Raw genomic sequence first — 22,364 nt, 5'->3', positions numbered from 1 at the left:
GATATGCTTAACTCTCACGAGGAAAGCCATTTCAGAGCAGCACTAGGAGAGTTAGTAAATGGAGTTGAAAGAGTTGGGAGTCAGTGTAATGCAGTGCAATGGCATTGAATTTGTTTGTGAGTTCATGCAGGTCAGGATTTGAAGCCAGATAATAAAGAGCCAGAAGATTAGAACAAATTGCCAGAGTTAATTTGAGGTCAAGCAGAGCCAAGCAGAGCTGAGAGATGCCAGATTGAATCAGTCAGCTTGGAGAGAAGTTTTGAGCCAGAACAGCTGAGTTGAACCAGCCAGCCAGAGTTCAGAAAGAACTAGAAAGGATGAGCTTATTCAGCAGTAATCCTCTGAGAAAACAATTACAACAGGTGAATAGAAGATATCTCTATACTACCACACATAGATCACTACAACATTCCACAAGTGAACACAAGTTAATGGCAATATTTATATTTATTTTTGCAACTTCTTAGATAAAAATCATTTAAGGAATGTTTGGTAAGGTGTTATTTTCATAAAAACATCTTTTAAAACAAGTGTTTTTCTATTTTCACAAAAGTTAAAATGACATGCAGAAACAAGGTTAGTTTCTTGAATAACACATTACAGTTTTAGAAGATATTTAGAACAAGTAAGACCAGAGAGTAAGCTACATAATTAAACTTAAGTACACCACTAGAAAACTCACGCAGTAGTAAAATATAAAAATCTACAATTATAAATATAAATTTGGTCCATGGAGACACCAGAGCAGTATTTACATAAGTTACTATAACTCCTACTTCAGGTGAATACTGCAGTTGTAAAATGTTGAATATCATCGGGGATAAAGTGTTTTACTTACAATCTACTATATTAAAAGTTATATTTCTAGCAAACTGGATGATTGCTACAAATGCAGCTAAAAATCTGACACTTAAGAACAAATATATTCCAAGGTTGGTGTTTCCTATTATCTACAAATTGATTTTTTTTTTTTGTTAAAATCAATATGGAAAAAAATACCACAATTCAATTCTTAGAAACACTGTAAAATTCAATCATTTTAGTTCAAACATAATAAGTGAATTACGAGAAGTCTTTCAAAAAGGCACACGTTGTTAATGGTGTCAATTTGGCAGCAGAATGAGTTACCATCAGGTCATGGGAAGTAAACAGATAACAGAACTGGACTCATTTTTCTAATTTTAGAAAGAGATAATACTTGGATGAGGGTGGTCCTACACCCTTCCTGCGTTAGACTAAAGACTCCAGGCTTTCAGCTAGATTTCCATCAGGCAAAGCTGCACCATTACTATCCAGAGAAGTGGATGGATTCTCCTCCTGTCTTGTGCTGACGAGGCTAAGGACCACTTTGTAGAGAAACTGATACTGCTCCTAGAAAACATGGGAAGGGAGAATATAGACAGGCAACTCAACAGAGGCATGAATTTGCAAAAAAAAATAGGCATGATTTCAGACACTTTAGAACCATTCATGTGAGGGTACAGAGCTGATTTAACGGGCTTGTACTCAGCTGAGGTGCACAGTCTATATTTAGTTGGATCTATTTGGTTAAACCCAAATCTCTTTGCAATGAGCAAAAGAGTCACTGAATGTAGAGAAAAAGGCCATGCACATTTGACAGTGATAAGCACTCAGTTCATCTTCCTTTGTTTCCTGGAGTTGGATGACAATGCAGATAAATGTCATCTGTGCTCAGCATCTACAGCCTTTATAAAAGCAGCATCTTCCCTTCCTTTCTCTTTTTTTTTTTTAATAGACCTGAGGCTGGTATTGAACTCACTATGCTGCTGAGGATGAACTACCTCCCAAGTGACAAGACTACAGATGTGTTTTCTTTATCCAATTTATGTGATATGGTAGATCAAAACTAGTTCCCTGTGTGTGTTAAGGAAGCATTTTACTGAGCTATATCCCCAACCCTCAAAACTCAGGATCTTATTTTCCTTTCTTTAGCTGCTATGTAATCAAATGCTTCTGTCTATCTACGGAAAGTGCTCAACAATGGCTGTTTTATCACCAAGGGTCAGTGCTTCGACAGGCACACTGGTCACCAAATGTTTTTCACTCCCTATCATTTTGTCTGTCTTGATGGCCTGCCTTGAGAAAAGGGGTGTCATGCTCCCCAGTGATCTCTCTATGAGGCCCTTCTCTGTACTCAGCTAAGAAGCTGACAATAACCCTAAGACATTGACATCCACCCAAGACTCTCACCAAACTTTCTATTATTTTACCACAATAGCAACTTTCAGGTTATTTCTAAGCTAAACCTTCAAACCAGAAGCACTAGCTGTGTCTCATTCTTGTCTGTACACATCTTTTTTTTTTTTCTCTTAAAAAGCATCCATGAATTAGTTATTTGTTAACTTCAGAAACTGGGCTCGGCTTAAGTGAATAGGTCTAACATTTAAGTCTTTGAGATATATAGGTCTGCCTGTTCTATGAAGCCTCAATTTGAACCTAAGGAATAAGACTCTTCAGTTTGCTGGACAAGTCAATTCATTGGTAATTCCACTATAGATATTTTTAAGGGTCACAATGAATCTTATAAAAAGGGCACCGAGTGACTAAAGGTTTTTTTTTTAATCTTCCAGTCTTCAGCAAAGTTCATACTTGTAATTCAGCTTGAATGCTACAAGCTAATGGTACCTACTAGCTTCTGTGACATTCTTTATATGTGACTAAAGAAAAAATAAAAACTTTAGTAACATCTAGGAAGTGACATTTCAACAGTTAAAAGTGAGATTCATCACTTACAATGTCAGTGAAGACTCCTGGTCTCATCAAATTGATCATCTTGGCTACTTGGTAAACATCCATGGAGTTTTCTTTTTCTAGTTGGTGCATAAGAGTTGTGAGAGCACAAAAAGTTCCTGCTGTTACTCCTCCATGCCTTGCAGTAGAGAGACAGGGCAAAGAATTCATCAGATGCAATAGATGCATTTGCAACTCAGAGCACACAGCCTTGAAATGGCTTGTCTTTCTTTCTTTTTATTGTGCATAGAATTACCATAGAATTACTGTTGAATTGGGGACAGAGCCAAGTGTGTGCCACTAGAAACAAGAGCCTTTGTAAAATGTTTTATTGTTTGATTATGCCTCGTTATTTGTATTCTTTGAAAGAGGCAGGCAGAAAATGTTTGGCTGAGGTTATAATAAATAAACTATATACTATATAGAGTAGGCATTTAACACAATTCTAGCCTTTTTCATTGTTATAGAAACAGAAGAAATTATGAAATAAAGATTACTCTCTTAGACAAAACAGAAACGAAAACAACAAACTCCCAAACATTAGTCATTTTTACTCTTTTCTCAAGCAGTAAATAGCTCCCATGTATCCTACATTAGCTCCTTTAAAAGTCCAGTACTGAAACATTGTCTCATCTCAACAAAGGCTCTTACTACAAAGCCTAAGAGCAGATTCCAGTGTTTAGACACAGGTGTTCTGCCTTCACCAGGAGTTACCAGGGAGGCATGATTTTCTGTGCCACCTCTCATGATAAGAATCAGCTAATCCATCCTGGCTGAATCAGCACATGGACACAAAGCAGCAGGCTGGTCAGTGGACAACAGAGGCATGCACATATCCAGAGGTTTCAGTGACTAAGACCATGAGACTTACTCATCGTGAACAATCATGGGCCCATCCCTGGTAGCAGCTTCTTCTTTGATAATACTTATAAGTTCAAATGTTTTACTAATGGGACTATCCGGATTTGGCCATTTGGGACACTGAAAATGCCTTACTTCAAGCACATAATCATCCTAGGAGAAGAAAGAACAAATCAGTGTTTTTAAAGGTGTAATGCTGGGCTAGTGGCAGTTTATCATGAACCGGAATAAGTGGGAAATTCAGAAACTGAAGCTAGATGATAAAAATAGCACATGTTTTATTTGTAGCACACCCCTCACTATGGAAGGAGGAAATCATTGCAGTGGGACTTTAACCATAAATAGATCCATTCACCAGAATAAAACCTTATCTTCGTTTTAGGCCTTTGGGTAGGGGGGCTGTATATGTGTACACATGTATGTAAGTATACATAGAGGTAAAGGTTTGATATTAAATGTCTACAATTTTTCCTTGCATATTCTCTGAGACAGAATCTTTCATCTGGAGCTTACTGATTTGGACTAGACTGGTTGGCCCAGCAATCACTTGACATCTTCCTACTTCTACCTTCCCAATACCACTGGCCTGGCTTTCATGTTAGTGCTTGGAATTGAACTCATGTTATTATGTTTCAGCAGCAAGCTCTTCTCAACATCTCCTCCACTTGTAATGTAGTAGAGGTAGGGGGATGTAAGGTAGGACTGGGAGGAGAGGACGGAGGGGCCTTTGATCAGGATGTAAAGTCAATAAATAAATAAATTAATGAAAAAATGTTCTTTGTGGGTGAATCATGCCAATGCTAATAAACCATGGAAGCATGCCTTAAAGATATGTTTGCACTGCTCAATTTTAGGTTGCAAAAGGAAATCTTCAGTGTTAAAATTTGTTTGGAAAAGAGCACAGAGACCATCAAACATCAGCAGTACTCATCAGAATGACATTAGATGACACAATAAGAAAACATCTAGGGTAGATGTCTACTTTGAACTCCAGCATTGATTATGTTTTGTGTGATTAATCAGATTATGTCATGGTGAAATAAACCTCTAACATTCAGTTTCCTAAAGTGAACCTAATGAGATGCTGTATTTGAAAACAAGTGTTACAGAATCAATTGTATGTAGTAAACATAAACTTCCCAAACAACTAAAATACTACTAACAAAGAAAACCATGATGTGGTACTAGTTTATCTAATATTAAGAATTATTATAAGCTAGAATGAAGGTACTTCCAGGTCATTAGGGAGAGTGACAAGGAGCCCAGTGGAAGGAAGTAATGATGCTAGAACCAAGTCCAAACACACATAGTCATAGCAGATGTGTGCCTGAGCTGAGACTGGTGTCTGGGAGCACGAGGCCACCAGGACAATATCACATGGATAATAAGGAAAATGCACTCTTGACTTGCACAATGCAGTATAGAAACTAAAGGAAAAATAGAAAACATTTAGCAAACAATGCTATCTATGTAGGTATCTTAATTTCATACATATTTTGTTTTGGTTCTCAGTTTGGTTTTGGTACAAAGACTAGAATCTGGGGATCCTTGTAGGCTAAACATTCACTCTGCTATTAAACTGTTTCCTTAGCCCCCAACAGGATTTGTTAACAATGAATCCTAAGTGATAGATTCTTTATAACACAATGGAATGGGAACGAATGGTAAAACTCACATAAATTAAACATGTAAACTTTCATTTACAGAAAATTAAAAATGTTAAAATTACATAAAAGAATATTTGCAACATGTGTGCCTGGAAAGGGGTTAATACATAGAATATACAAAGACCTCACACAAGTAAGTAAGTAAAATTTCAAGGGGCTAATGGAAATTTGGGCAAACCCCCTGAGGACCTATGACTAGAAATGAATTATCAATGCAATGGGCAATGAATTTTTGGAAAGATATTTGCTTTCATTTTCAGTAAGGAAAGTTAAAACTAGTGAAAGAAATAAAAAAGCCATTTCATCCTTAACATAAGCAGTGCTGAGGAGACTCCAGATTTCTCATAATCTGTAAATTAGAAGGCATGTCAGAGTAGGACCTCTTTTAAAACAATCACAACGATGAAAACCTGAGGGGGTCTCATTCTCAATAACCAATAAGGGATCCTTGGGTGAACCCAAGAAACATTTCCATGTAGGTAAATATATTCAGTCAGGTACCATTTATAATTGCAAATTTTGAACAAAACAAAATGAAGCAGACTTCAAACAGGTAGTACCTGTTTTGGTAGTATCACAGTTTTGGATATAGAAAAAAAAATCCTGAATATGTTAACAGCCAAAGGAAACAGATTTGACTTTTACCCAATTGTGCGAGTAAATGTCATCAATATTATAATGAGAGAAGGCAGCAAATATTTGAAAGCATACATGTAATTTATGTAAGGATCAGAATATAAGATCAAAACAATGCCATCTTAAAGAAAACAGAGATAAAAGGTGAAATTATGAAGTAAATCCAGAGGTCAGTAAACACTGATTGGGGCAGAGGTCACTATATCTGTAGAGAGGATAGGATGGCTGAGTGGGAGCATGAAGGATCGTGGTCAAAGGTCAAGGCTGTGTTCCTGTATTGAACTCAGTAGCCAGCGAATCATTCAGTCTATCACTTTAATATATCATATATACATTATGAATATTATTTTATTGTTAATACTTGATATGCTAAAAACAGTCTTTATAAAAAAAATAATTAATTAAAAATAATTGCCAGATTTTGACTTTAGACATTTAACAAACTTCCCAGAAGTTGAAATGAGTCTGGTCCACCCAGCATAAACTTTTACCTCTTTCTTTACTGAACTCAAGAGCTGGGACATGTAAGACACAGTAGCTATGAAGTGCATGGAAATGCCTACGTCATCTTGTTTTTCTGATTACTGCTTTAGAACCACCCCTCATCCCCAGGCTGGCCTTCTGGAAATTGGGACATCAGTGACATTTGATTTACATATCCGAGATGCACTGAACTGGAATCAATCCTGAATACTTATCGTATAGCATGTTTTCTGTATAACACTAGGAAAAAGCTGTATTTCCTAAGGCTGAGGCAGGCAATAGGGGTGCTCAGAGTAATATGTATGACGAGACAATGGATATCTAATGAGTATTTTCTTCAAGTAAGCCTTCTCACTAACTACGGATACCCATGGGAAAAAGCATGACAAGGTAAGTGCTGGCTTTAAAACAAGAATTAGAATTAGGGCCTGAACAGATAGGTTAGCAGTTACAAGCACTGGCTGCTCTTCCAGAGGACCTGAATTCAGTTCTTAGCATACACATGGTGGTGCACAACCATCTGCAGCTCCAGTTCTAGCAGATCTGACTCCCGTTTTTGGCCTCCATGGGCACTGCACGCATGTTGTAAACAGATATAGAAGCAGGCCAAAGACCCATCTACAGAAAAACAATCTCAAAGAAAAGAGATTTAGAATTATTTTTGTTCTTTTTTTTTTGTTTTTTTGTTTTTGTTTTTGTTTTTGTTTTTAAGGCATTTATTGTAAAAAGGCAGAGAGAGGGAGAGAGTAGGGAAGTAGAGGCCAGCAATGGCCAAGTGGAGAGAGGGGCGAAGGAGATGGGAAGAGAGGGGGCGCAAGAGTAAGAGCAAGACAATAAGAGGTAAGAGCTGTTTGTTTATTTTCAACCTAAGTTCTATTGGCAAGCAATTTAGGGTAAAGGAGAGAGCCATGCTTTTCTGTGTACATAGAAGTTTAGAATTGTATAGTTTAGCAAAGAGTAGGTAGTTTGATGATTCTGTAAGTAAAAAAAAAAAAAAACAAGTAAAGGGATATCTCTGGGACTGTCTCAGTTTGTAAGATGGTACAATCTTTTTCTACTTCTGATAAATTCCCAAGTCATCATATGTCTCGCGCATGAGCAGGAGGGAAGTTCATCTAACCTGGTTCCTTCCATACCTGTGTCGCTTCCAAGATGAAGTCTTGAACGATCAGCTTTTCCTCATTCGAAAGGCATTTGTGTTCTTCAGACATAAGCGTGACTTTGAAGCTTTCACAATTTATGGGCTCATCTTTATTTGGCCAGTAAACAAATTCATCTTCTGCCTGAGAAAGACCAAGGGAGAATATAAGTTTTCATGACATAGTTCATTGGTCTGATTGGAAAATCAGATCAAATGCTTGGCAAGGAAATTTCAAATCAAAATTTTCTTTGGATAACAAAATTTACCACTAAAATGTTCTTGAAAACTTAATCCAGATTGGATTTAAGTGTGAAATAAAATATTGCATAACCCAAACTGTGGCTATGGCATTTTGTGCTCTTGGCTCATTGGTAGCATCAGTAAGCCTGCTGCTTTAATAACTGTCCACTGAACAGGATGAGTGAAGTGAATGCTCACCAATTTCTAGCATGACTTGGAATCTCTGTGACTTTAGATAATATTGTGGATGCCAGCAAGTGCTGGCTGACAGGAGCCTGATATAGCTGTCTCCTGAGAGGCTCTGACAGTGCCCGACTAATACAGAAGTGGAGGCTCACAGCCATCCATTGGACTGAGTACAGGGTCTCCAATGAAGGAGCTAGAGAAAGGACCCAAGGAGCTGAAGGGTTTGCAGCCCCTTAGGACAAACAACAATATGAACTAACTAGTACCCTCAGAGCTACCAGGGACTAAACCACCAACCAAAGAGTACACATGGTGGAACTCATGGCTCCAGCTGCATATGTAGCAGAGGATGGCCTAGTAGGTCATAAATGGGAGGAGAGGCCCTTGGCCCTGTGAAGGTTCTATGCCACAGTGTAAGGGAATGCCAGGGCCAGGAAGAGGGAGAGGGTAGGTTGGTGAGCAGGGGGAGGGGGAAGGGAACAGGGTTGTTTTTTTTTTTTCCCTGGAACGGAAACAGGGAAAGGAGAAATCATTTGAAATGTAAATAAAGAAAATAATAATTACACAAGTTAAATAATTAATCTAATAAAATAATTAATCTAATAAAAATTACGCAAATTACAAAAAAAGAGTTAAGTATATATGACTAGCCCAAATCACATAATAATTTTGACTGACACTTTAGGCTTTACAAACATACAAAGAAGAGTGGACATGTCACTGATATTGTGGTTCTGAAGAATTCTTTCCTTTACAAGTTTATTTTATTTTATTTTATTTTTTTAAAGAAAAGGTATCCAGCATGGACAGGAGAGGAGGTCCTGGGGCCACACCCTATCTGAGAAGCCATTGACAGGTGAGAACAGTTCTGGGCAGGAGATTCATTCTTCTTTAGGGCTATGGTTAGTTGTAAGATGCCCATGTTCCAATGCATACTGCCATACCCAGGCTTATAGGGTCAACAGTAATTATAGTAAGTTATTTTAAAAAAACACATCAAGTTTGAAGAGGTGTATGCTGGGAAATATGAATTGGGCTGGGCATGTTGTATACATGGATGAGATCCTCAAAGCATAAATTTAAAAGTTTCCTAAGTGTCTCTGTCATAAAAGAGCCTTGGCTGGTATTATTAAGAGGATGTAACTACTTCAACTGTGCTTTCGTGAAATTGTAAATAAAATAATAAAATAAAAAAAGAGAGGCTTAAGTGGAAATTTCAGTACAATATTATATATTTTATCTTAAAAATGCAACCAGAAGTGTATAAACTGGTGTCATCTGTGGTTGCTTTCCTGATGTGCGTAAGCAGTGCCACAAATACGTATTTAGCAACATTAATCTACTTTATTTAGATCTCTCATTCACTACTTTGACCCAACAGAACTGCTTAACCAATCCAGTCCAGCAAAGCATGACTCCAGTGAGTCTATTAGCTGTAAAAAAAGATGACTTTTCTTGTTTGTAATGATAGGCTTTTGGCTATTGTAATCTATTTTCCTTACAAGAAAAGAACAAAAAAAGTGACCTACCATGTTTTGACCATCTGGAATCATAACCACCAGCTGGGCATTATGATCCCATATCATTCTCCAGAAGTCCTTGATGGTGTGTAGAAGGGGATGCTGGGTGATGATGAATTCATTGCTCTGGTAATAACCCTACAGAACCAAAGGCATGAGAAAAGAGCCCAACATATGACTCAACAGAGAAATGTGACTTTATGTTAAAGTGGTGTGTTTAATTCTAGACTGAATGCTGAAATAATAATGTATTACAACCAGCATTTACTAGGAAGTGTCTATATGCTAGGTACAGTTTTCTTCCTATCCAGGGATCTATAAGATAGAACTATCATCCTTATTTTAAAGGTGATTAAACTGGGGTATACGAAGTGAAGCACTGTGGATACATTTACCTTGAGAAGTGACCTGACCTCTAGAAGTTGATGTCCAGAAAGGCTTATGAAAGTGTCACTTGCACTAGATAGAGTGTAAACCTACAGCAGAGTTTATAATCCTTATTGTCCACAAGCCCCAGGCTTCAGAATACTAAATCTCAGATCTCTTTACCCCAGGTCACCTTCCATGTCCTGGTCCCTGGCTGCCTCCCCCATGAGAGGGATCAGGAAAGGTCCTCTCTTATTGTCCTTATGAAGCCTGGAAACTGGTATAACTGGATGGAATGTTTTACATGCTGTTTACTGAACTCGAAACTCTCCTCTAGTAGTGTGGCCTTTCACTACCCCCATGGGTTCATTTGAAATGTGGTGGGTGTAAAACAGTGGTAACTGCACATCTCCCCATTTCCCAAATCTTCTTAGGTCATTTCTTAGCTGGCTGACTAGAACAGTGGTTTGGGTATGAATATTCGGACTCTTTTTAGTTTGAAACTAAGCTGTATAACTGAGTATCCTAAGATGGTAATAAAGGACACACAAAAGCCATCAAAGCAACAATCTGCTCATTAGACAGCCTCAATGCAGAAGGAAGGTTTTTACATCTTTAAAAATCCAATAATGCAAATGAACCCGGTGCTTGAGGAAGCACTGTGCTGTAAACCTGGGGTGCTAATTTTAGTGAATTTGGACTCTGTTGAAGTTGGTGTCCCCTACCTCTGCCTCAGATCTGTGCCTTGGTGAATGAAAATATGTTTTATGTCTACTCATCAGCTCTAAATGATGGATTTGGGACTCTGTATCTCCTTATGGATTTCTATTGAGATTTCTTCAGTCCTAGTACATAAGAAAGCATCCAGGTATGCTGCTATTTCTCTGGCCACTGAAGACTGTTTGTCATAGTCATTTTATTGGACTGACTGTATTGGACAGGTGCTATTGCTGCATCCAGGAGCACACTCTACTATTAATTCTGGTAACACAGGTGGGTATGTAGATTTTCCCACGATGTCTCTGACTTACCATAATATAGGATGCATTGATGTAGTCTGTGCCTTCCCCACTCAGGGATGAAATGCCCACCCTTGATCTTTCCACTGGAATACAGAACATTGCAGGTAAACAAACATGTTCACTGCACTGAGCTATCCCCACCCCCAACAACAACTCCCAAATGCAAAGTACAATTGCATTTCTCAACAAATACCTTTGATGGTTAAACTAATTGTTAAAGTTAAGTTTTCCAATTTTTCATAAGACTTCAAGGATTTGAGGTATTTTTAATAACCAAATAGTCAGTATAATTAGAACAATATGGCAATAGATATAACATAGTATACAAAATTATTGAAAGACATAGAAGTGCTCTGTTATGGAAATTAAAAACCAGGTTGTTTTTGCAAGCTTCTGTATGGCTTACCAGGGATGATGGAGGATGTTCTATTCTTCTCCCTGTTACACTGCTTCAGAGCTGTAGAGTAGTCACTTTGAAGAATATTTGACTGACTCAGAAGCTGACAAGGGAGGTAAGGAAATGTGCAGGTCATTTCATGCACTTCATCCAGATCCCCAAACACACACTGACACACCTCGACAAAGGAATGACATTTAGTGTAAACATAACCAATTCTTTAGATCACGGGAGTTTTTTGAAGTAAGCCCCTTTTGAGTGAAGTCCCAGAAGCCTCTATGCTGTACTGCAAGGCCTTTGATCTCGAGAGGATCTTCCCGATGGTTTCCTCTGTGGGCATGTCCTGATGGCTTCCCCTATAGGTATGCCTTGATGGCTTCCTCCGTGGGTGTGCACTTTACATTTCCTCTATTTACTCTCACTAGCATTAAATAGTTATTTAATTTTTGGAATGAATCCTACGAACTACTTCATGAGGCTGCTACAGGATACGCAGGTGGTTTTCAGTCACTGAAACCCCAAACTGTACATTACTGATACTGTTTGGTAAGTGTTTTATGTACACACTACCTTGGTATCAAATATTTATGTGTTCAATAAAATAGACAGGTTGGTTTTCCACTGAGATTTTTTTCTTTTTCTATCAAGGTTTGGAAATGTTTGTCTCTTAAAAATCCAGCAAAGTCTATGCCTTCTTCCATGTTCTTGCTTATAGTAGGTTTTTAAATTTAGAAAATATTTATAAATTATGATCATGTTTCATTTCCCCAACTTTTTTTTTTTTTAACACACTTTCTCACTCTTAGCCCAGGCTCATGTCGGCTTTGTGGCAGTCCTTATGGTTCAGGGTCTGGAGTGCAGAGACCTCAGGTGTAAGGCCTCAGCATGTCTCTATTGTGTTTGTGAATACTTACAGCTTCCAGCAAAAAGGATGTCTTGGAGGTTGTATATTCATTTCTAAGTACACCCTCTCGGCAAACCACTAAAATCTTCCTGTTTTAAAACCCATTCCTTCACTGGGTGTTCTCAATCTTATCTCTTTACACTAAGGAATTTTGCTAATTTGAATTTTCTTACTTCCCCTAGTTTTAAAGGAAGCTCATATATCTCTTATTAAAACACACTCAAGGCTGGGTGTGATGGTACACACCTTTGATCCCAGCTCTTGGGAGGCAGAGGCAGGCTGATCTCTGTGAGTTCGAGGCTAACTTGGTCTACAAACAGAGTATCAGGACAGCCAGGGCTACAGAGAAATCCTTTCTCGAAAAACCAACAAACAAAACAACACTAACAGCAACAACAACAACAACACCCACAATCAAATCAAAACAAGCAACATAAAATCTGTCTTATTCCCTAAGCTCATATTTCCTAGTAGCTATCTTTATTATTTCTTTAGTGCCAAGTCTTTTTTTTAAATATTTATTATGTATTTATTTATTATAAGTACACTGTAGCTGTCTTCAGACACACCAGAAGAGGGCGTCCGATCTCATTACAGGTGGTTGTGAGCCACCATGTGGTTGCTGGGATTTGAACTCATGACCTTTGGAAGAGCAATCGGTGCTCTTACCTGCTGAGCCATCTCACCAGCCCCTAGTGCCAAGTCTTAATAATTTGTGTATATGTATGTATTTATATGTGTATCTATCTCTGTGTGCATGGTACATGTGTTCAGGAGCCCTAATGTCAATATATTTTGCTCTAATTGTCTCTTCCTCTAATAACCATGTTTCCCTGAGCTTCTTTTTTAAAAATTTTATTTATTCACCATAGCTGTCTTTAGACACATCAGAAGATAGCATCAGATCTCATTATAGATGGTTGTGAGCCACCATGTGGTTGCTGGGATTTGAACTCGGGACCTCTGGAAGAGCAGCCTTAACTGCTGAGCCATCTCTCCAGCCCCCTGAGCTTGCTTCTTGCTGTGACCTTTTCATTGTGTTTTAACTCAGTTATGTGGCGTCAATGCAATAACCATTGCAAAGGTCATAAGTGCTCAGACCAGTGCTCAGACCTGTGCTCTATTAGCCTTTGCTGTGTCTATTCATTTTCTCCTCTTGAAACCTTACTCTCTTTAGATTCTTTTATCTCTTACTCTCATGCCTCCCATTTACCCTCTTATCTCCTCTCTTCCATGCTTTTTTTTTTTTTAAATTGGTGTTTGAGCCTAGGACATGGTGTGTGCTAGGTAAGAGATATATCTCCATCCCATCTCCCAAGCCTTCTTCAGCACCTCATCTTATCTCTAGTGACCATCTTTTCCAGTTCCAAGACTTCAAGTAATCATCTCCAAGCTGGCCAGACTCTTTCCCCATGCCTGATCTTTTACCATTTAGATGCAGTAGTGAGTTGCCTACTACACACATTAACTGAAGCATGTTCTGTTATGGTTGGGCTATGATTTGAATGTGTTTCCCAAGGCTTCATGTGTTCAAATTTAATTTCTACTGAGTGGTATTCAGAGGGTGAATGCTGAGGTCACCTATTGGTATATAGAGATGCAGATTTGGGGAGGTGGCTAGGATTACATTAAGTCTTTAGGTCAGAGCTCTTATGAATGAATCTTAGTAGCTATTATTACACAGCACACACACACACACAGAAACACACAGGTAGATGCACAGACACACACACACACAGAAACACACAGGTAGATGCACAGACACACACACACACACATACACACACACAGACACACACAGATACACAGACACACAGACACACCAGACACACACACACACACACACACACACACACAAACACTCTTACTTGTCATATATATATCCAGTTGATGTTCTGAAGAACCTAAGACTTCAATTTAGTAAGAAGGCCATCAGCAGATGTGGCTCCTTGACTGTGTATCCATAGAATCACAATCCCAAATACACCCTTTATTTGTAGAACCCTGTACCTCAGTCATCCTATTTAATAACAAAAGTCTTGCTAATACGCTTTGAGTACTTTAGAGTTTTGTAGATGTGGAAGTGATCTGACCATCTTGTCCTCTACCACATCCTGCAAATATATATCTTCCCTCTTGAATTCTCTGTCCCAGGAAATGACATTATCTCCTCCAAGTTAACAGAATCTGAGAAGCTCTATTTGTCTCTTTTCCTTTCCAAATGTAATGTCCCATAAGCTAAACACCAAGTCCTCTTATGGATGCATATTCTCTTCCCTCAGCGTACCTTTACCTGTGCACCTGTAGCATCCTTTTCTTCCAGACTGGTGCTTTCCACAGTTTTGTGTTTGTCTATTATTTATCTGTATCTTTCATTAGGCTAAAAGCACCTTGAGAGTGGGAGTTGAGTATGTCCTTTTAATTGTTTTAAGATATATTTTAGTATATGTAATATATTATATATAATTTAACTTATGTGTATACATTTTTGTGTTTGTGTGTGGGTATGTGCACATGTGAGTTTAGGTATCTGAGGATTCCAGAAGAAGGTGTTGGATTCTCTAAAGCTCGAGTCACAAGCAGTTATGAGCTGCCCAACGTTGATGCTGGGAACTGAACCTGGGTTCTGTGCTAGAGCAGTTCAAATCTCCTAACTCATAAGCCATCTCCTCCTTTATTGTTTGCTTTTTTAAAATGCATGTTTATACTTGTGTGTGTGTGTGTGTGTGTGTGTGTATGTGTGTGTGTGTGTGTATGCGTGTGTTTATGTGTAGGCTGGAGGTTGACATCAGGTATCCTCCTCAGTTTTTCTCCAGTTACTTCTTTGGACATTGAATTCTCTATCTGAACCTGGAAATCGACAATCCAGTTAGACTGCTGAGACTGGAAGTCCCAGAGGTGTTCCTGCACCTGCCTCCACAGGTCTGGGATTACAGGCACTGCACCACTCATGTGAAGCTTCTTCCATGGACCTGAGGATCTAAATGCATACTCTCTTGTTCATGCAGCAAGCACTTTACCAACTGAGCCATAACCTAGCCTATAAGTTAACAGTTTGGCATCAAACCCGGAAGCCTGGCAACTAATAGGTATCTGATAAATATTTATGGAATAGGCATACAATTTGTTTCAAGGAAAATATTCTTTATAGGAACTTGAATGAATATTGCTTTTAAAAATAAAATAGTATGCCTTTATGTCTGCATTTCCTACTTATATTGTGAGCAGGAATAAAAAGGTCAAATCTCTCTTTTAAATTCAATATTTGTTTTAATTCTATTTAAATCCTGAATTATCCAGCTTACACCATATCAATTCTCTTAAGTAACCATGTAGTGAGTGAATCATACTTAAATGACAGTTCTATTGACAATAGGTGATAGAAATGTAAAATTGGGTTGCCAGGATGGCCTCTCATCCCTGCAAAAGGTATCCTTCAAAGTTCATTTTCAAGCTTTACTTTTTTTTTTTTTAAGAACCTAGTCTGCATACTTTCTCCAAAGCATCGGGATCTGCACAGCTCTGCTGACCAAGGCCTGACATCTTTCCGCAAACAAGTTCTATGATTAGAAATCCTCCTTTTGTGCTCCCAGAGCACAGAAGGCAACTTCAAGGTCAGAGGTAGGGGATTGATGGTAGTTAGCATACTCTGCTTTTTTTAAAATTTATATTTTCTATTAGATATTTTCTTTATTTACATTTCAAATGATATCCCCTTTCCCATTTTCCCCTCTGAAAAACCCCTATTCCCTCTCCCCTTCCCCTGCTTACCAACCCATCCTCTCCCGATTCCTGGCCCTGGCGTTCCCCTACACTGGGGCATCAAGCCTTCACAGGACCAAGGGCCTCTTCTCCCATTGATGACCAATGTGGCCATCCTCTGTCACATATGCAGCTGGAGCCATGAGTTCCACTATGAGTACTCTTTGGTTGGTGGTTTAGTCCCTAGGAGCTCTGAGGGTATAGCTGTCTCCTGAGAGTCTCTGACAGTGCCCAACTAATACAGAAGTGGAGGCTCACAGCCATCCATTGGACTGAGTACAGGGTCCCCAATGAAGGAGCTAGAGAAAATACCCAAGGAGCTGAAGGGTTTGCAGCCCCTTAGGAGGAACAACAATATGAATTAACTAGTACTCTCAGAGCTCCCAGGGACTAAATCCCCAGTATCTTTTAAATTCTTCTTAGATATTCTTTCCTTAGCCTCATTTCTCCTGAAACCCTCAGAAGTTTGAGGATAGCATGGGATCGTGTGCAGAGAAATCATAGCCCTCATTCTGTTCTTTCTCTGCTATGAGAGGTAGGTCTGCTCATACCCACTTTCTGAAGTCTTTGCAAAGTAATTTCTGAAAGTCAGAAAGCTTGTGTTTTGGAAGCTTTGGGAGCAAAGCATGCTTCCCCTTCACAAACACTCTGGTTTTCTATCTCAAGACAGGTGAGTGGGAGAAACTGGGGTTGAGGAAGGTATTGTAAGTAGGTGGCCTACTTTAGTCCAAGGGTTTCAAGTGAGACACAGGCTGTTTCAAAGAGTAGCAAGAACAGCCTGAGCCACTACACTTGTGCTGAAGTGGTCTGGTTTTTTCAAAGCAAAAAGAGCACTTATCCAGCTTGTATTGTGAGTCCTGTCTGTTCATTCCGTTATTCTCCATGTCCTTCTTTCTTGGGCCATGTCTGCATTTGTCAAAGTTAGTCTAGGGTTTCTGACAACTTTTCCTCTTGGTACTCAGAATTAAGCATCTCTTTAAAATCTACCGTGTTGTGCGGTAACCTATTGTAAGGAACAAGGGTGGTACAGACACAAAGCCATTATTCTAGCAACACTCCCAGCTCCTCCACTTGGCCTTGTCTAGTCAAATGTGGAGCTACAATGAAGTTCAGTTCTGTGGTGACATCCGAGAGGCATTTGGGCAAGCAAACTCACCTGGAATTGTTTCTCTAGCTTTGTCTTGCCTGTTGGTCCAGGTATGAGGAGTGTATTGACATAGGAATGCATGTGGCTGTCAGGCACCTCTGTTTCCTTGCTGAGTATGGCCTCGACCAATGTATCGTGAATGAAGACATACTGCTCCTGAGAAAACAACCACGATAGAAGCACTGCTTTACAGTATCTGACAGATATCTAGGCACAAATGTAGAAACTTTCTGTTTGGGCAGAAAGCTAGAATTCAACAAAATAGTTGATAGTGGCTCTGCCAGAGCCACTAATGAGGCCTGGTAGGAAGGTGGACAGGAGAGGTGGTAGCCCAGACAGAAACACCCTCTTCTTATTCCTCCTATGTTTGTCTCTCATTGGTCTTGGTGGATTGAAAGGAGGACAGAAGACTTGGAAGAGCACAGCCAAGTCCTCTGCCTGCCTTATGTCTTGAGCTCACTTTCCTATGAGGAGCACTCCCTTGACTCCAGGGCTTCTGGTCGGACTTGCTCTAGTGGCTATTCTCCTAGTAGCCTGTCACACAGGAGCGGAGTGGTTTCCTGGTTAGGTACATTGTCATCCCAACACAAACTGAACATCGCTGGGAAGAGAAAAATCTTAATCAAGCAATTGCCTCCCTCAGATTAGCCTCTCTGTGTGCGTGGGAGGGGACATTTTCTTGACTGTGGATGGATGTGGGAGGGTCCACCCCACCCCACTGTGGGTGAAACCCATCCCTGGGTAGGTGGGTCTTGATATAAAAAAGGTAGCTGAGGAAAGCACGGGAAACAAAGCCAGCTTTCTTCCGGAGTCTCTCTTTCAGTTCCTGCCTCTCCTCCCTGCATGGGGCAGGGTGTCGGGGTGGGAGGAGTTGTAATCTCTAAGCTAAAACAAAGCTTTTCCTTTCTTAACTGGTTTCAGACAGTGTCTTGTAATGGAGAACAAACTGGAACGGTTGGGTTCAGGCTTGTCTAGTTTGTATCTAATGTTTCTCTTATATTTCACTAATGGGACTTTTCTCTGGTCCTATCTGACAGAAAGTTATTTCAATCATGAAATATGGTTTTAGTTTGTTTTACTGTCTCAGATTAGTCACATATGGTTATTCTTAGGGTCATATCATAGCTTTTAATCTATGATCACTTTTATTTGAAAGCAGGAGAGAATAACACAGATTTGTAAACACTGTTCTGACTTGGATATGATCATGTCTTTTAAATAGAAGAAACTGAATCTATTAACGGCCAGTGTTGAGCAGCTTTAGATATTTGCTAGCACTTTGAGTATTCTACTCAAAGGTTCTGGATCTTTACCATAATTAATATCATATGGAACATAGTCCTCATTTTGTCCCTACATGGGCAGAGTTTTGCTGGCCTATCTATGATTTATTTGTAATTTTTAGTGTTATAGGTTGAATTGCATTCCCCTAAAAGATAACTTGCAGCTCAACATATGATTATCTCTAAATATGGTCTTATAAATAGGGGCACTACAGATATGGTAAATTTTTTTTCAATTCAACCATCAGAGAGCAGTGGCTGGCATTCGTATTAGTAGAGGGAAATACAGACGCAGAAGCAAGACAGCCATAAGAAGACAGAGGGAGAGATTAGAGTAATGCTCCCAGGATTAAGGATATATGCAGCCACCAGAATCCAAAATATGGCAAGAAAGCATTCACCTCTTCAGGCTTCTGAAGGACCATTTTGCAAATGGACTTCAGACCTCAGACCATAGCAAATGCATTTCTGTCATTTTTACCCTTCCTATAAGTAGTCTGTCTTTATGGCTACCCTCAGAGAATAACATACCTAGATTTCAGTGACATGCCCACACCTTAGATGAATGAAGATATATTTAAAAAACAATACCTCTGTTTGCACCAAATAATTCCTTTGAGAACGGATGTGTTTTAAGAAGCCAAATATGTTGACAGTTCCTTCGTGTTGAATCTGCTGCAGCATACTGTCTAGCACAATGTATGTGCCCGTTCTCCCGACGCCGGCACTGAACAGACGAACAGAAAGGACTACTTCAGTGTCAAGCACGAAAGGAGTGTGAAAGTCAGTCATTATTAGTTGTCATGTTGATAAAAGCAGCTTCCTCCCTCAAGCCAAAAAGCCATGCATAAACTTAGCAATCTACAGTTATAAACAGTGTGGCAGGCAGTTCAGTGTAATGCTTACACACAGTGACTTCGGGGTTTGTTTCTGCTGTGACTCAAACAGCAGGGCAACCTGACTATTTCCATGGAATGTTTTAAAAATAGTTTCAACAGTTACTGGTGACTGTTGGCTCTACAGTGCATTGTAAGTAAAGTAGACATTTAGTCTGAGAAAAGTAAAAGCGTCAGCCTCAGCGAATTCTGAAAGGCGAAGGTCTCTGGTCTGTGTTGCTAGGTAGACATGTTTGCAAAGGTTTTGACACTAATGAGAGAAAGGAATCCGATGGGGCTTTCGGGTGAAAGTCTCGTTTCAGTGAGACCACAAGGAATAAAGCACAAGCCCTGTCCCATTATCACCCCGCTTCTTCAAAGCCTCGGTCTGAGGGACAGGCCTCAGGCAGGGCTTCTTTGCAACAGTCCTCGAAGGTACTATAGAGAGAATTAGCACCGCTCTGCACAGTAGTCAGGCCCTTGTCCCTCTGCTGGGAGACGATCCCTGACCTTCAGAAGCTTGTTTTCCGGATTCTTTGGTTTTCCTCAGTTTGTCAAGAAGCTACCAGATTAAAAACCCTCCTAATAAACCTGTCCAACTTGGTCTGAGAGAAAGCCCAAGTGGCTGATTAGCATGTGTCAGATGAGCTAGCTGTGTGCCAAAGGCAGACAGCGGCTTCTGCGGAAAACACAGGCGCTGTCTCAGCACAAGCACTGATAGAGAAATGAAAGTGGTCTTCGCACTCAGGAAGCGGGCCACACTTGGTCAGTATTAACATCTATTCTTCTAACTACAAACCACAAGAGTGGCACAGCTCCTACAAACTATACTCTCTCTTTCTCTGTCTCTCTCTGTCTCTCTGTTTCTCTCTCTCTCTCTCTTTCTTAATGGTGTTATTTCTATTTATCAGCCTCCTCTTGAAAGTTCTAGATCCTGGGCAGCAAAGGATTGCTTAACAGAGTCAACGTGACTTTCAAGAAGTTGGGAAAACAAGAAAGGTATTTGAGGGTCAAATTATTTTTAAAAAGTCAGGTAATTTTGCTAAATTTCCCCAAGTCTGAGTGCCTTGCCTTCTGTAATATAAACCAAGCACGAGAACTGTATAAAAGATTAAGTCAGACCATTGACAATACTTTAAGCATTTAAAGTCTTATCCTATGGTGTTATATGCTGCTAATAGATGTTTAAGAACAAAACAATGCTCTGCCTATCTCACCATTAATAAGTTGAAATCCAATTCAACAATCAGACAAATACCTGCTGCTCTGAAACCTTTAGCTTTCCAATTGCAAGTCTAGTACATTCACTCTTCCTGATCAATACTTATGAGGATAGGAATATAATTTCACTTCCCCTGTTGCATGAAATCATTTCCAGTTTGATACAAGTTGTTCCTTGAGTCCTCATGTGACAGCCTAAGAAGTGCTGTGGGTTTGGGAGAATATCTTTGAGACTCACCTGCAGTGGACAACAACTGGCCCGACTGCGTGGCGCTTGGCCTGGGCAGCCTTTCTCACAAATGCCAGCACAGGTAGGGAGTACTCGGGAACACCCATGTCAGGCCACTGGGTGTAATGATACTGTGTGACTAGACGCCCACTGGATCTTCCTTTCTGAGAGCCCTGGAAGAGTTCAGACAGCTGATAGCAGCAAATAAGAATTATGCATATTTATGTTGTCCAGCATACATACAGATATTGAAGCATGGATACATTGTGTCATGGCTAAACTAAGCTGATTATCATACATTTTACCTTACACACTTAGGTTTTATTTTGGTGAGAATATGTATGTTCATACACACATACATTTATATTATTTATGATAGTCAACTTTATATGCCCATTTAACTAGGCAGTTGTCATCAGTTTTGCGAAAATCTTTGATTTTATTGTTATTTCTGATTTTATTAGATGGGGTTAAAATTTAAATTTGTAGATTAAGTAAAGCAGCTTATCTTCCATGATGTGAGATTGACCCAATAAACTGAAGCTTTGAAAGCCAGGATTTGAGGTTTCCTGAAGAAGAGATGCTTCTCAAGACTTCAGCAGAGAAACCCAACAGGACTGTTAGCTGAAGTCTTGATGATTTGGGCTCTCATCTGGACAACCCTTACCTGAATTTCTACTCTCATCCACAGAGTTCACACTTGGTCATTTCCAAGATTACATGACTCAATCCAAGTGTAAAATTCCATCTAACTAACCATACTCATCCATTAATGTTTATCCACTCACTCATCCATCTCTATCCATCCATCCATCCATCCATCCATCCATCCATCCATCCATTCAGCTAGCCAGCCAGCTATCATCATCACCACCACCACCACCACCACCACTACCATCATCATCTCTTCTCTCTGTATATTTATCTATGTATGTATCTATCTATCTACCCACTCATTCACCTTTATCCATCCATTCATAGCTATCATCTATCTATCTATCTATCTATCTATCTATCTATCTATCTATCCATCAATTATTTGTATTTGGACTATTTCTTGGGAAAATCTCAAGGGGCACATTGTTTCTCTGAGTATATTTTCCTCACTAATTTTAATTCCTACCCATTTTAGGTGGGTGGTGAGATTATGTCAGGGCTATACTGTAGAAGTGTCTATATGGGTCGGGAATTATTTTTCACTACTAGTTAGTCTACTGCTACTGCACCATGGCTTTTTGGTTCTAAAGGCATAACTGATTGTTAGTTACATGGAAGAAATCACTGGGATTAAGATGTTGTTGTGTTAAGAGCTTTCTGTACCTTTAATTATCCAGATTTAACTTTAATTTGGTTTTTATCACTGTGATGGCTAATCTTGGTTGTCAACTTGACACAACTGGCAAGAGAGAACCCCAACGTAGGAAATGCTTCCACCAGACTGGCCTGTAGACATGCCTCTGGGGGCATTTTCTAATTGATGTTGATGTAGGAGGTCCAGTCTATTGTAGGAAGTACCATTCATGCACAGGTGGGCCTAGGCTATATAAGAAATCTGGCTGAGCAAGCAAGGGGGAGTAAGCTAGCACGTAGTATTTCTCCATGATGGTGTGTCTGGAGACAGCTACAGTACATTTACATATAACAATAAATAAATCTTTAAAAATAAAAAAAAA

General features: G+C 39.4%; 1 protein-coding gene across 4 annotated transcripts in view; it reads right to left on the bottom strand.

Moving 5' to 3' along the window:
• Positions 1 to 432: 432 nt before the first annotated feature.
• The window catches only part of Ptprz1 (protein tyrosine phosphatase receptor type Z1), a 178,770-nt gene continuing 156,838 nt past the window's right edge, over positions 433 to 22,364 (bottom strand). For all 4 annotated transcript variants that reach the window (XM_031381263.1, XM_031381264.1, XM_031381265.1 and 1 more), the window contains 10 exons: positions 20,701 to 20,864; positions 18,958 to 19,093; positions 17,093 to 17,239; positions 11,280 to 11,373; positions 10,883 to 10,956; positions 9,495 to 9,623; positions 7,535 to 7,681; positions 3,623 to 3,765; positions 2,755 to 2,890; positions 433 to 1,371 (listed from right to left, as the gene is read on the bottom strand). In XM_031381263.1, coding sequence (XP_031237123.1) covers positions 1,231 to 1,371; positions 2,755 to 2,890; positions 3,623 to 3,765; positions 7,535 to 7,681; positions 9,495 to 9,623; positions 10,883 to 10,956; positions 11,280 to 11,373; positions 17,093 to 17,239; positions 18,958 to 19,093; positions 20,701 to 20,864 — 1,311 coding nt within the window. In that variant the 3' untranslated portion in view covers positions 433 to 1,230. The remainder of the gene's footprint in view (positions 1,372 to 2,754; positions 2,891 to 3,622; positions 3,766 to 7,534; positions 7,682 to 9,494; positions 9,624 to 10,882; positions 10,957 to 11,279; positions 11,374 to 17,092; positions 17,240 to 18,957; positions 19,094 to 20,700; positions 20,865 to 22,364) is intronic.

Source organism: Mastomys coucha, unplaced genomic scaffold (genome assembly GCF_008632895.1).
Source record: "Mastomys coucha isolate ucsf_1 unplaced genomic scaffold, UCSF_Mcou_1 pScaffold20, whole genome shotgun sequence".
NCBI classification, from domain to species: Eukaryota; Metazoa; Chordata; class Mammalia; order Rodentia; family Muridae; genus Mastomys; species Mastomys coucha.
This window is presented reverse-complemented; position numbering and strand designations above follow the sequence as displayed.